Source organism: Agelaius phoeniceus, chromosome 2, assembly GCF_051311805.1.
Source record: "Agelaius phoeniceus isolate bAgePho1 chromosome 2, bAgePho1.hap1, whole genome shotgun sequence".
Taxonomy (NCBI): Eukaryota; Metazoa; Chordata; class Aves; order Passeriformes; family Icteridae; genus Agelaius; species Agelaius phoeniceus.
In genome coordinates this window covers 5,143,585-5,157,972 of record NC_135266.1, presented here as the reverse complement: position 1 = coordinate 5,157,972, position 14,388 = coordinate 5,143,585, and the positions used below count along the sequence as shown (strand labels likewise).

At 44.5% G+C, this 14,388-nt stretch overlaps 1 protein-coding gene across 3 annotated transcripts in view; it reads right to left on the bottom strand.

Annotated features, from left to right (window-relative positions):
• Window positions 1-231: 231 nt before the first annotated feature.
• ABCG1 (ATP binding cassette subfamily G member 1) overlaps window positions 232-14,388 on the bottom strand; it is a 61,416-nt gene continuing 47,259 nt past the window's right edge. For all 3 annotated transcript variants that reach the window (XM_077171173.1, XM_054654944.2, XM_077171166.1), the window contains exons 11-15: window positions 13,201-13,369; window positions 12,327-12,427; window positions 10,694-10,852; window positions 8,581-8,699; window positions 232-7,238 (exon numbers count right to left, since the gene is read on the bottom strand). In XM_077171173.1, coding sequence (XP_077027288.1) covers window positions 7,010-7,238; window positions 8,581-8,699; window positions 10,694-10,852; window positions 12,327-12,427; window positions 13,201-13,369 — 777 coding nt within the window. In that variant the 3' untranslated portion in view covers window positions 232-7,009. The remainder of the gene's footprint in view (window positions 7,239-8,580; window positions 8,700-10,693; window positions 10,853-12,326; window positions 12,428-13,200; window positions 13,370-14,388) is intronic.

Below are 14,388 nucleotides of genomic sequence, written 5' to 3'. Positions count from 1 at the left end.
GGGTTGGAAGGGACCTTAAATATGATCTAATTCCAACCCCCAGTGTGACAGCAATTCATGGATGAGTACTGGATATTTCTGTAACCCACTTGTATTGGGGGTTACCTGAAAGCACCACAATTGGAAACAGGAATCCCATGTCCTTGCTGGCTGCCAGGATCAAGGAGCAGGCTGTGAAAATGTACCACTACTAACACATCTTCCCTCAGAGTGAGAACAGGAACAAAGGCATCTGTCTGAAAATAATAACACTTTATTTGATTTTTTTCTCTGTGTGTGTGTGTGTTACATTATCATAAATGTCCTCTAGTCTCAGAAAACAAAGCCCTAAGTCTGGAAAATAATGCACATACAAATCTCTTCTTACAGGTATTAAGTATACAGAAATATACAAAGATTTCTCTATTACTGTAATATATCATCAGAATGCCCCACATCCCACATTTTTACTCAGGTCCACTGTACCAGGAAGCATAAACTACAAAGGTAACAAGCAACCTGGAAAAGACATGGTTTGTATAATATAATTACAATATATGTATATATATATATCTACAACAGTGCAAATATATCACAGCGTGCAGGCAGCAATAGTCTCTAGAGAAGCAGAATAAAATTGATTCATAGTAATGCAAATGCATTACAGAAACAAGAGACAACAATGACATATTAGATATTCAGAATATGCACACTTTAGCACGCTGATTTAAAATCATACCTTGCATTGACTCTTGCTTTGAAAAACAAAAGAACCAAATGTTAAATAATTCAGTAACAGGTTCAAGGGCAGAATCTCACACTAAGGTCAACTGACTCAGAAAAGGTATTTGATAAATCTTTACTGACACAGGTGAAGGCTTGGCCCCACTGCAGGGCTTGTTATCTCCTTCTTTTAAGGTACATCATCAGTGTAATTGTCTCAAATTTAATTTTCTTTTGCCATAATTTAAGAGAATTTTTTCCATATTTTTTTTTTAAATATTATTCAACAACTAATTTACATTTGGAAAGGTTAGTATAATTATCACTGAGGCCAGGAAAGATTGTTTCTGGAAGCAACAGAAAGGAGTTTGTATAACGATTACCCCAAAATAAGCTACAACAGGGTCAGAAAATGAGACATCACAGATGCCACTGAAGTAGAAAACCCCGTCAACCTTTAAAAGTAGAAGCTTCCATGTTGCTTTGCAATCTGCTGAAAAAGACATTTTTGAATTTTTTTTTGAGTAAAGCACACCCAGAGATCCAGCACACTGGGGTTTTGGTAGCTGAAAGAAGCCCCAAAGTCATCCCTCCACCTTTACCCATCCTGCTCTCTCCCCAAGCAGCTCATCCTCACACCAACCTGCACAGCAGCCATGAACAGCCAGAAAAAAGGGACACAAGCCATTGATAGGCATGGGCTGAGCTGCATGGGAGCCCCCAAGGGGAAAAAAAAAAAAAGAACCAGCAAAATCTGGATGTGTCCTGAAGGCACAACCAGTGCAGAGAATGCAGGCTGAGCCATGGCCACGTTTTGTGCCATAGGAGACACATCCTGCATGGTCTAAATCTCTTAAAGAAAGGTTCTACAGCTGACAACTGCATAAAATGATCCTTCTTCCTAAGATTTCAAAACAACAAAAAGACTGCAGCTGAATTTTGTGCTCTACAGTACAGTTACTCCTTCAGAAACTCCATGTGAAGTATGTACAGAAAGAGAAATAAAGCATTAAACAGAATTAAAATGAAACTTGCCATGTTTGCAGGCTCAAACCTGAAACTTTTAGACATGTAATGTGAAGAGTGCTATGTGGGCTGACAGAAATCACTCAGTGGGACACCCCACACCAACCCCTCCGTGCATTATGGGAACAGGAATTTGGGAGGAGGGCAGCAGGAGTCGGTCCCTGAAAATGCCACTGCCCCTGTTGACAAATGGCAGAGCTCCTGATTAACTCTGATTAACTCCAGTGGCACTCAGCACTTAATGCATGCACTCCCCAGAGCTGTGTGGCACTGCAGTGATCAGCCTGTCACAGGCTGTCACACAGAACATGACACGGTGTCATTTTCTGCCTACTTCAAGTTCCCAACAGCTTTTCACATGATCATACATTATAAATGGATGTGCACACAGAAACTCCTGAGCAGTTGCACCCTATGGGGCTGTTCTGGTAGGAAATAAAGAAAATCCAAGGAAGGATGGAGATTCTCCTTAGTGCTGTATTCACAGAAATATTTTTTATTGTCTTTTGCACAGCAGTAACCAGATTAAGATCTAGTTGGGCTTTGGCCCTTCTAATTTCTCCTTGAATAACCTCACAGTGTCCCTGTAGTCCTGCTGGGCTGCCTGCCCTTTCTTCCAAAGGTCAAACACCCTGTTTTGTTCCTGTTTTGTTCCCTGAGTTCCAGCCAAAGCTCTCTGCTTGGCCAGGCCAGTCCTTCTGCCCCTCTGGCTCATCCTTTGGCCCATGGGCATGGATGTCCTGCTCCTGCTGTGCCTTTAGGATTCCTTCTTAAGAATCTCTGTGTCTCCCTGGACCTCTTTGACCTTCAGGGCTGCCTCCCAAGGGGCTCTGCCAGCCCAGCTCTCAAGCACAGTCTGCCCTGCAGAAGTTCTGCTGCCACCCCTCCATCTCCCCAAGAACCAAAACCTCTCACTTCAAAACCTCTCCCCAAGAACCAAAACCTCTCACTTCGTGCTCCCTGTGCCCAAGAGCATCTCCAGCTACCCCATCTCCCACCAGCCCTTCTCTGCTCACACACAGGGCCAGTGGGGCATCACCAGGGCCTGGCTCCCTCACCAGCTGGGTCAGGAATTACCTCCCACACATCCCAGGAGCCTCCTGGGCTGTTTCCTCTCTGCTGTGCTGTATTTCCAGCAGACATTTGGCAAGTTAAAGTCTCCCACAGGAAAAGGGGCATTGGTCTCAAGACTTCCCATGGAACATTTCACCTTCCTCTCCGTCCTGGCTGGGTGGTCTGGAAGAGATTCCCACCAGGATATCTGCTGTGCTGGCCTTCCCCAATGCTTAGAACCCCAAAATCCACCCAGCACTGTGCAAATAGGTCACCTCTATGAGGAGCACTGGGGTGGCACAGGTCAGGATGTACCACACTTCCCCACAGAAACAAGTGCTTAATAAAACATTCCTTTCTGCTGAGAACACTGAGTTTGACACAGAAGTGTGGACAGAACTGTCAATCACCTGAGACATCCAGTTCTTGGACTTAAGCTCATTATCTCCCACTTACATAACCAGCTCTCCCTGCTACATGTGCACATATTCCTCTCTTTTAATTAAAATAGGTGCTTTGTGCTCCAAATTCTGAGAGCTGAAGAGGATTTCAGCACCAGTGCCCTTCCACTCCCTTTGACCAGATAAAGTTTGGCATTTTCTACATCCAGTTCTTTCAGGATGGCCTCTGATTCTGACCTGCAACAATGGAACCTTCTCAATTTCTTAAGAGTAGAATCTGCTTTTCAAATCTTTTATTTAATTGTAAATAATAATGCTCCAAGTTATTCTTAAAAACCTTCAGGGTTTTTCACATTATATGCAAGTTTCCATGAAGAAAAACAACAAAAAAATTGTGAAGGAGCTAAAGCCTTAATTAATGCACACAGTAACCAAAGGAACATCTCAAAACAAGTCAAAATAGAACAAGGAGGCCAAGAGGACATTAAAGTCTTCCTGCAGTCCCAACAAAAATCATACATTCAGTTTTCAAGTGAAACCTTCAGCCTCTTACACAACTTTTAGCCAGGCTGTGACAACTTTTAGTGGCTGTGCCACTGGTAAAAGTGGCATTGATTTCAGAGAGTTTATGGCTCTTTATATATGGCTATAAAACTGAGGACTTGAAAATTAAACATTTGAAGCCTTCAGAATCTTGCTGGCCTTGTTATTCTTCCAAGTGAAGCCTCCAGAGCTTCACAAAGTGCTGCTCAACACAACAGCACCTGCTCAGCCCATTAACCTGGGGATGTGTTTTTTACCAGCCTGTTAGAATTTATCTCCACATAAAGAGAAAAAAAGCCAACCTGAGACTACATTAAAAATCTCTGCAGTAGATGAAGATATAATTGGGATGGATTTTAAATGCTTCTGTCCCAAAGCAGTGACAAAAGAGAGATCATCAGTTAATTTGTGAGCTAGGGAGAGAAAAAATTATTATCTCATCTATGTGTATCACTGAGTCTCCAGAGAATTACTTCTTTACTGGGATACTACAGCCTGAAAGCATTCCTAAGAATAGTAACTTCCATCTAAATGCTGCCAGCATAAGGCTGGAAAAAGCATATCTAACCAAAAAAAGAGTGACAAAAATATTCCCAGAGCAGGAATTTTCTCAGGAACACCCGTGGAGGACCAGATTTTTGGCTGCCATAACACAACACACAAAGTTACAGTAAAGGAGCACATGCTGGAGGCTAAAAAACATAAAATGAGACAGCCTAAAACCAGAGGAACAGGCACAGATAACAAGACAGCATCCAAGGAATTCATACAGCTAAAGTGGTCTAGATGGGAGAGAAAAGCATCCTGCAAGATGCCAGTGTGGGAATGGAGCAAAGTCACCTCAGCTGAAGCACTGCAGGGATTGCCAGGGTGTATTTGGTAAATGGAGCTGGTAAACACAAAAAACATCAACCCTGAAAGTACTCAGTGCCAGGGATGTCACACTCTTTGAGCTCAGCCTGGACCAGAAGTCTGCAACCCAAGAGGAATTTGGCAAATGTCTTTGTCTGCTTGCAAGAAGTGTTTGAACTGCCTGTTATAGTCTCAAATGTGTTGTGAGTCTTGAAATAACCAAGGCACGTTGTGCTAAAGGGATTGCAGCCTGTGCCTTGTTTAAGAACTGCTCACAGCTATGAGTATTGTTTGGAATAGCTCAAATTCTTTATTTCTCAAATCTGACAGCCATATAGGTTTGTACCTGCTCGTGATTATGCCTGGAAAAGCTGCAGAGCTGTACAAAACCTTTTTGAGAAAGAACAGCAACAAAAATTATGTAAAGAGGCCATGCAAGGAATTTGGGTTTTTCTTCTACAGTAAAGATTGGTTTTGCTTTCACAGGTAAACCTTATGTTCAGGGAAAGTTCAGCTAGCCTTCCTAAAACATGTGACTTGATTTAAAGCCTTCCAGACCCCAGGCTTAGTTCAGATGTCCTGAGTTTAACAGATACATGCAGTCTGTGTCTGTATTGGTAAATCAAACAGAGCCTGGGCACGGGCCAGGAAAACTGGGAAACAATTTTCTTCCCTGCTAAATGGGAAAGCTGCAGCCCAGCAGAGCCAGAGCTTTTGCAGCCAGTGTTTGGGCTGTGTAAAAGTCAGTGCAGGGGTCATTCCTGTTAACCCCAGCTGTCTGAGGGCTGATAGAGCTGGGCCTGGCACTATTTATTCCACTAGGATAGACACAGCCACGGAGTCTTGGAAAAGTTTGTGAATTTTTGACTGCTGGGAGCCAGAAGATGCCCCAGGTCCCTCTTATCGACCCTGCTGCCATGAGCTGCTGGGCTCCTCAAGGGTTTGCTGACATTGAGCTGCCTCCAACCTGCAAAAGTTCAGCATCCTGATGGGAATAAAGCATTTACAGAACATTCAGGCCTCACTCAGGGGTCTGGGACACCCAGATAAATTCACAGTCATGGCAGAAAGCCCTGCAATTTGCACCAAAGCTCACCAAGGTGTCCAACATGAGGATGGTGGGTTCATTTTGGGTGGAAAATCCAAACCCATGAAAATCAGTGAGAAAATTCACATCAGCTTGGAACCAGAATCCCCCCTGCCAAATTTACAGAGGTGAGATACCCAAAATAACAGTTTCATTGGTGTTCAGATCAATTGATTCTCATGTTGTGCATGTAGACTTAGGGATGAGAACAAAACTGCCGGGCACAATGAGAGCTGCAGCATTTCAAGGTGATTTGTGTGTTTTTGGGAGGGTCCCACACAGAGGGTGCTGCAGATACAATGAACACCTCTGGATGAGGCAGTCACAGGTGTTTTAACACAGCAGCCCAAACTTTAATCTGTGGACAGCTCTTGCACTCCTTTAACAATCGCTTTAGGGACAGATCCTGCTTGCACAATTTAATTAAAAATAAGCCTTGGAGTGCTTTGATTTTTTTCAGTGGCAGGAGGTAGATCAAACAGATAATGAACAGAGCTAGTATCCCAAAATATCACAAATACTAAGGATTTAAAGACACTGCAAAAGAATATTTTTTTCAACCATTCAGTGACAGCTTGACCATGTCTAACTGCATGTGCTATCCAGTGCTGCTTCCAAATGGGACCACAGGTTTAGTGCAGATTCAGAATCTGCCTTTTCCTCCTATCATTACAGTTTTCAGATATGAGACCAGCTCGACAAGTAAAGCACCAGAATTCTAAATTCAGACAGAAACAAAAATAATTACTTGAATCACTTTAGGTTTCTTTTAAAAAAGTATCCATATTAAAAAGATATATTTACCTTATTAATACATTTACAGACTTTTAGCCAGAAGGGGGTAATTCTGTGGAAAAGAATTGCAAAATAATACATAGAAAACTGCAAAGATGAAATTTAAAAAGATGAGATAATCCTATTTTCTTTGCATTCCTCATTTTGCATCGCACTACCTTGTCAACTAGAGATGACATTACACTATTCTGGCCACCAGGATCCTGGTGACCTTATCCCAAAATTGGTTTTCATAAGGAAAGCTCCTGCAGCCAGGTTTCTTGTGACAGTTACATTGCCTCTGTATTGATACCCTGTGGTGTAAAATTCCCTTCTAGTTCTTCTTCCTAGTTAAAGCTAGAAAGTGTAATGAGAACATGACCCAACCCAACTGGACTGATTGGCTTAACACTGGATGTCCACTATCCCATTGTGGCTCTCCATGGGCTCGGTCAGGACAGCATCTGGCTGTCCCCAGCCTGGGGACCAGCCTGCCACAGTGAGACAATGTCAAGTGCCCTCTATTTGATGTCTAAAGTTCTCCTACTGCCTCGGTTCAGCTGCTTCTCCTTTACCTCTCCGCTCGGATTTTGTATCTGAGGACAAAATAGGCAATCAGGCGCAGAGAGAAGAAGAAAATCCCAAGAACGATGAAGTCCAGGTAAAGTTTGGCATTTTCTACATCCAGTTCTTTCAGGATGGCCTCTGATTTTTGGAAGTGGCAGGTGTCATCTTTGTCACAGTGCAGATCTTCTCGATCCAGTCCGTAGATGGAGAGGATGACGCCTTCGAAGCCATACCTGGAGAGAGGAAGGAGGGATTACAAGGAAAATCCTGGTGATGATCTGGTTAGAAGTGCAACACAATCCCTGTGAGAGCTCAGCTGAAACGCTGAGGGGTTCAATATTGCCCTGACACATCTGTCTTGGGGCAAGTTCTATCCCTGCTGCAATCAGGCACATCGCGTGTCACAGGCATTTTATGTAAGAGGGAACAAGGGCAGGAGTTTTGCTTTTGATGCTTCCAGTTGGTGCACAGAGCAATTTCTCCAAAAGAAAAATGTTAATTCAGAAAGCAGCATGATTTCAGCTCATATTCAGAAATTCCCCATTTAAAAGTGACATCATTATTTTGCCTTTTTAAATCTTTTAACAAGCAACAGGGATACAATTATGGCTTGGAGTCAGAAAAATGTTAAAACCAGCATCAATCTAGAATGTCCCTTCTCCTTCCCTCTGTACATTTACAGTTTCACTGATAATGTTCCCAGCATTTGCTTTTGCAAGGAGATAAACCATCATGGATCTCATGCCTATGAAAGCTCCCTCTGGCTTCAGGAGAGCCCACATGAGCCAGGCAATGATTTAATGCCTTACCTTGAATTCTAAGTGGTAATTCAGGGGGTGCAGTCTCGTTATCTTTGATAGGAATCTGTGTAGGACCTCACTTGGCAACAAAGAGGATTTTTTTTTTCCTGGAATTTCTCAGTAACAGTGCAGCTTGGGCAGAGTGGGGAAATGGGGAGTGGGAAAATTCCCCTCTCCTAATTGCAGCTAAAAACATTTCAGTCTCTAGTCTAAACTATCCCTCCAGAGGTTTCCTGGTGGGAATTGCCCCATCCTAAGACAGCTGAGTCAGACACAGGCACAGGCACTATAAGGTGCCTATGGATCTTAAAGCAGCAGTTTAAATTAGAGGTGACACAAATCCTGTGCCTCTTGTGGCAGTGCTACTGCAAAACTTAAAGCCAGGCCTTTCTCCAACAAACCTATCTAGGATACAGCAGTGAATTATACATTTTCTTCTAAAATGAGGTGCTGGCATCAATTTCTCAGTTGGTGATGCCCCATTATTTCATACATCCACTACTGCAAAATCCAGGAAGATTTTCATGCTGTGCAATCCCACTGAATTCAAAGGGACTGACATGGAATTGTGGCCAGCAACCTGTTCCTATTTATTTCACAACATCAACAACTTAAAATGCAGAGAGATAATGTGGTTTACATCACATGTATGAGTATGTTTATACTCTAAGAGAACATGCTGAGAACAGTCCTTTTGGCACCCAAAATAACCAAGCAAGCAAAGGCAAACAAGCAGCATGTCCAGATGGGAGGGTGAAGGCCTCCCCAGCAGTACCTGACATAGGAAATGTAGGACATCCACTGGAGGTATGTTGGGATGGTATCAAAGCTGACAAAAAACCCAGAGAACAGGAGGACTGGGATGGCAGTGACTGGGCCCACAAAAGTTGCCACCTGTGCAGAGAAGGAACAGAGTATTTCTTGTCAGAAAGACAGAGAAAAAGCAAAAATTAACTTGCTCTCCTATTACTCCTAGGAAAAATTCTACTGCCCCAAATTATCACAGTTTGAAATAGTAGAAAACTGATTTTTTTTTTTTTTTTCTTGTGAGGGGAAGAGCAGAAGCCCAGGGATCATGCAGTAAGGCTATGCTGGTCCCCACAGGGTGGCACAGAGAGGGAATCAAGTGTTCTACTGCTGAAAGCTTGACAGCATCAATGCATATTGAGGTCAGAATCATCTGTTCTGCTGTGGAATGGTCACCTCAGCACATCTCCTGCCAGGAGTTACATGGCCAGCTTCCAGCCATGCCAACAGATGCCACTCTCCCTTCCTTTCCAGAAATTTGGATTTTGGGCAAATTCCTACCTGTAGCCTTTTCCTACCTTTCTTTCCACAGCTTTTCTGGATGTGCATGGAAGAACCTTCTGAGCTACTGTGGAAAATTTCCAGTTTGTGGGGCTGCAGAAACACATCAGTCCTGCAGTTCCCAGGACCTGCTCAGTCTGGGATGGACAGCAGGTGAGAATCCACCCAAGCAGGGGCAGGCACAGCCCCTTCAGGTGGGGCAGGAACTTCAGAGCCTCCCATCAGGGCATGTCTGTGCTCAGGGGTGAGGGGGGAGCAGCAAGAACTCTGCTACAGCAAGAAACTCTCTGCCTGTCACCTCTCAACAAACGTCCTGGGGACACAGCAGCCGTGACAGGGAGCAGAGTTAGGGCACAGCAGAGCTCCTGTGAGACCACGAAACACCATCAGTACTGTTTTAAGTTGGAAAATGTAGCCGGGGCTGTGTGTCTTCTATTCCATCTGTCAGAGCTGGGGCAGCTCTCTGCTGTCCATGGGGCAGTTTTTTCTTTCTCTCTCCCACAGCCAATCCTCCCTGCAGGAGATCTCTGCTGTCCATGGCCACTGAGTGTCCCTGCAGGGCTGATCCAATCCCATCATCCCATGGGGAGATGCTGCATTGCCCAGGGCAGGAGCCAAGCATTCCTCCCTGGATCCAATCTGAGGTGCTGGCACAGCCCAGCAGCCTTTGCCCAGTGCATTGCCAGAGGAGCAGCTTCTGCTGCCCTGCATGGCCAGAGGGAGCCCAGGCCCATCTGCAGCAGCCCTGGAGCTGCAGAGGAAAACTCCCCCCTTGTGCAGGATCCCTGCTCCAGCAGAACCACAGCTGGCACTGCAGGAGGGCTGAGCCCCCATGGGATGGGGCTGTGCCACCCCCTGACACACAGGGGAACAGGGCATGGTCTGACTCTGGCAGTGAAGTTTTTTTTGTTTGTACTATTGCATTTGTATTTTTACCCTAATAAAGAACTGTTATTCTTATTTCCATATCTTTCCCCAAGAGCCCCTTAATTTCAAAATTATAATAATTCAGAGGGGGTTTGCATTCTCCATTTCAAGGGAGGCAGGAAGGCTGCAGCTACGACTGAATGGTGCCACCACCCTGACCCACATGGGGTCAGGTCCTGTTCTGACTCTGTCGGGTTTTTTTGTTTGTACTATTGCGTTTGTATTTCTAGTTTTCCTAGTAAAGAACTGTTATTCCTACTCCCATATGTTTGCCTGAGAGCCCCTTAATTTCAAAATTTTAGTAATTTGGAGGGAGGGAGTTTGGATTCTCCATTTCAAGGGAGGCAGGAGAGCTGCAGCCACCATGGAATGGCACCACTGCCGCCACCCTGACCCACAGGGTGTCAGCTCCTGTTCTGACTCTGTCAGGGTTTTGGTTTTGGGGTTTTTTTGTTTTGTCTTTGTATTATTGCATTTGTATTTTTATTTTTTCCCTAATAAAGAACTGTTATTCCTACTCCCATATCTTTGCCCGAGAGCCCCTTAATTTCAAAATCATAATAATTTGGAGAGATAAGGTTTATATCTTCCATTTCAAGGGAGGCTCCCGCCTTCTTCAGCAGACACCTGCCTGTTCAAAGCAGGACAAGTACCTGCAGGGATGTGGAGGCCGCCCCTATGAGCAGGCCCAGTGACTGAGCCACCAGGGATGTCATGGTGCCCAGGGCAGCGAAGAGCACGAAGCGCAGCGCGTCCGAGGGCTGGGAGGTCATCCAGTACACAATGCTGCAGTAGGCCACAGGGAACATGATCTGCAAGGACAAGCACTGGCAGTGAGCCCCTGACAGCCAGACACTCACTGACACAAAAACGTGGGCGAGTGTCACAGACACATCTTTTATGGAAAATCCTTTCCTTAAGAATTTTCCTCCTGAGAAACTGAGAGGCCTCAGGAACAAAATGTAACCAATGGTTATCTGCTGCTGTGGAATGCAACAGGTGCATCTGGGATTGGTCTCATGTGGTTGTTTCTAATTAATGGCCAATCACAGTCCAGCTGGCTCAGACTCTCTGTCCCAGACACAAGCTTTTGTTATCATTCCTTCTTATTCTATTCTTAGCTAGCCTTCTGATGAAATCCTTTCTTCTTTTAGTATAGTTTTAATATAATATATATCATAAAATAATAAATCAGCCTTCTGAAACATGGAGTCAGATCCTTGTCTCTTCCCTCATCCTCAGATCCCTGTGAACATGGTCACAGGGGGGTTCCCATTAATCCACAGCTCTCAGCCTTTCCATGACATGACAGATGGAGGATACCTGTCTTTCTGCTTGGGCATTTAAAAAAGGATTCCACTCCCAACCCTTCACCCTCCTATGTCACGGATGTATTTTATGAAAAATCCTTTTGCTAGGATTTTTTCTCCTGAGAAGCTGAGAAGCCTCAGAGGAAAAGAAAAACAATGGTTATCTGCTGCTGTGGAATGCAACAGGTGCATCTGTGATTGGTCTCATGTGGTTGCTTTTAATTAATGGCCAATCACAGTCAGCTGGCTCGGACTCTCTGGTCAGTCACAAGATTTTATTATCATTCCATTCCTTTCTATTCCTTTATGGCCTTCTGACGAAATCCTTTCTTCTATTCTTTAGTATAGCTTTAGTATATCATTTTCTTTTAATATAATATATATCATAAAATAATAAATCAGTCTTCTGAAACGTGGAGTCAAGATTCTCATCTCTTCCCTTCTCCCGAGTCCCCTGTGAACACCACCACACTGCCTTGAATGAGGCTTGGAGTGACTCAGGGCTGCCCTCCTCACTCTGCACAGCTCCTGAAAGGGGCCTGTGCTCAGCTGGCCCTGGGCTCTTTCTCCAGCAGCACTGACACAACCAGAGCACACAGCCTCCAGCTGCACCAAGGGAAATCCAGGCTGGAGAGCAGGGAAAAGGTTTTTCCAGCAAGGGTGAGAAAGTTCTGGAATGGCTGCCCGGGGAGGTGGTGGAGTCCCCATGCCTGGGTGTGTTTAACAAAGCCTGGATGTGGCACTGGGTGCCAGGGTTCAGTTGAGGGGTTGGGGCTGGGCTGGACTCGATGGCCTTGAAGGTCTCTTCCAACCCAGGGATTCTGGGAATTCTGATTCATCCCTGAAGCTTCACCGGACACATCTGGACATTTTCCCCACTATTCCAATGGATAAAATACCAGTACTAATCTTGGCAAGAGGGCTTGTCATTCATGAACTGAAATGGTTCTGTTTTATTGAAGAGTAGAGCATGTACCTGGAATGGAACATCAGCCATGGTCTTGGCCAGGTAATAGGCTTTCAGGCTGTACCAGTAGTTCAGATGCTCTCTGAGAAATACTCCCATCTCAAGGGGAACTGCAGAGAACACAGATTATTCTGTCAGATTGGCAGGTGCAATGCTGCTTCACATAGAAACAACTCAAATGTTGTTGTTAAACACATAAAACCAAGATTTATCCCTGTCTAATCATGCACTGCTGCAGTCCCAGGGTGGGACTAGAACCCTCAGGTTTTTGACAGAGCAGCAAAAGTTTCAGTGATTTGTAATGAGATATAAAAGGTCAGCCCCTAGAGTTGCTCACTGTTGGGACTATGGACCAGTCTACTCAGATGATCTGAACTTCCCTTAAAGAGGACTTTTCAATTAAAAGTGGTGTCAAAACTTAAAGAACTTGGTTATTCTTTGTGGTCCAACAGGGAATCCAGAGTAACAGAGCAGCTATGAAACAGTCCATTCTGCAGGGGTTTGCTTCTGACACCACATGAATGAGCTGATTTTATGCAGGAATCATAACTTGGAAGCCCCAGATAAATTACTTAATCCTCCCTAAGTCCAACCACAAGCTCAGGGCATGGCTGAGATGCACTGGGATAAGGAGAAATTCCAGCCCAGGACTGTAACACTGAACTGTCTGTGCTGGAAAACACTGGGAAAACTGGGCAGGGAGCAGAGCCACTGGCCCAGCCTGTTCCTGCTTGCACAGCACTGCTCCTGGGGGTGCAAGGTTTATCCCCACACCTGTCTTAGAGGCAGAATCCCAAGTCAGCTGCTGTCTTACAGCAACCCAGACACATTCCAGCATTCCAGCACCCCCTCCCTGTGCTGTGACACAGCACCCAGCACTCACAGGTGAGGACAGTGGGCATGAGAGCAGCAAACATGAGGAACAGCATGGAGAAAAAGAGGAACCCCGAGTTGCTGAGGACTTTCTTGGCCTCATTTCCGATGCCCAAGTAGAGCAATCCGATGAGCAGCCCAATGCCAATGTGTGAGGTGATCCTCAGGTGTGTCAGGACCTGTGGGAAGCAAAGAGTGGCATTTATCAGGGAGCCTGGGCTCAAAAACAGTGACAGTGGGGCTGAAATTGGATAGATTGCAGGAAAAGGAGCACTTATGCCCAGAAAATCTTATATAGAAACCATGGAGTGGTTTGGGTTGGAAAGTTAAAGATCACCAAGTTCCAATGCCCTGTCATGAGAAATGTTCATTTCCTACAAAAACTATGAGCTTCCCACGAAAATTTCTTCCAGGTAACAGAGGCAGGAACTGCAAATGCTGCAAGCTGAAATCTCCCTGTCTGACAATATCATGGAGCCACTGGCTCTTATTCTTCAGGGGAAAGAGACTTTCTGACTAAAAGCTAAATTTCCCCAGAGAAGAAGAGAAGCAGAAAAGGCATTTCAGGCTTGTGTAGACCCAAGTAAGTTCATCAGGAATAAATTAGCTTTCTGTGCCTTCTCTGCAACACAGTATTCCCACAAGAGGCTGGGAAGAACAAGAGAAATAATAACATTGGGAACAACTGCAAGCCTTTAGAGTTGAGCAGGAAAAAAAATTATTAAAAACAACATTGTCCTTCAATCTATGCATCAGCAAATCAGTTGCAGTTTCTCCTGATTTTAATCCATTAACTTAATTAATCCTCATTGACAAATGCACTTATAAAAAGGAGGAAGGGAGAACAAATTATGGCAAAGAAGCAAAGTTTTTATCTACCAACTTTCATTTACAAAAATGAAGATTTTAAGTGGTAACATTACATCACACTGAAGTTATTATCTCCTCCATCCTGAATTTTCTGGAAAACCTAATTTTGTGACACAGCACTACAACTTCCCACTCACTTTTCAGTAGGATTAATAACTGTGTAAGGGACCTGCCAGCACAGAGGGGATTTGAACTTTGGGTTTTTAGGCCAGGTGCTTCTGAGTAGAAAGCTGTCATTGACAATGAAGATGGCAGAGTTAACAGCAAGACAGAGAGATCAGCCTCTTCCCTTTGCAATTCTGTGATAATTCATGGGTGGGCTGCTGGA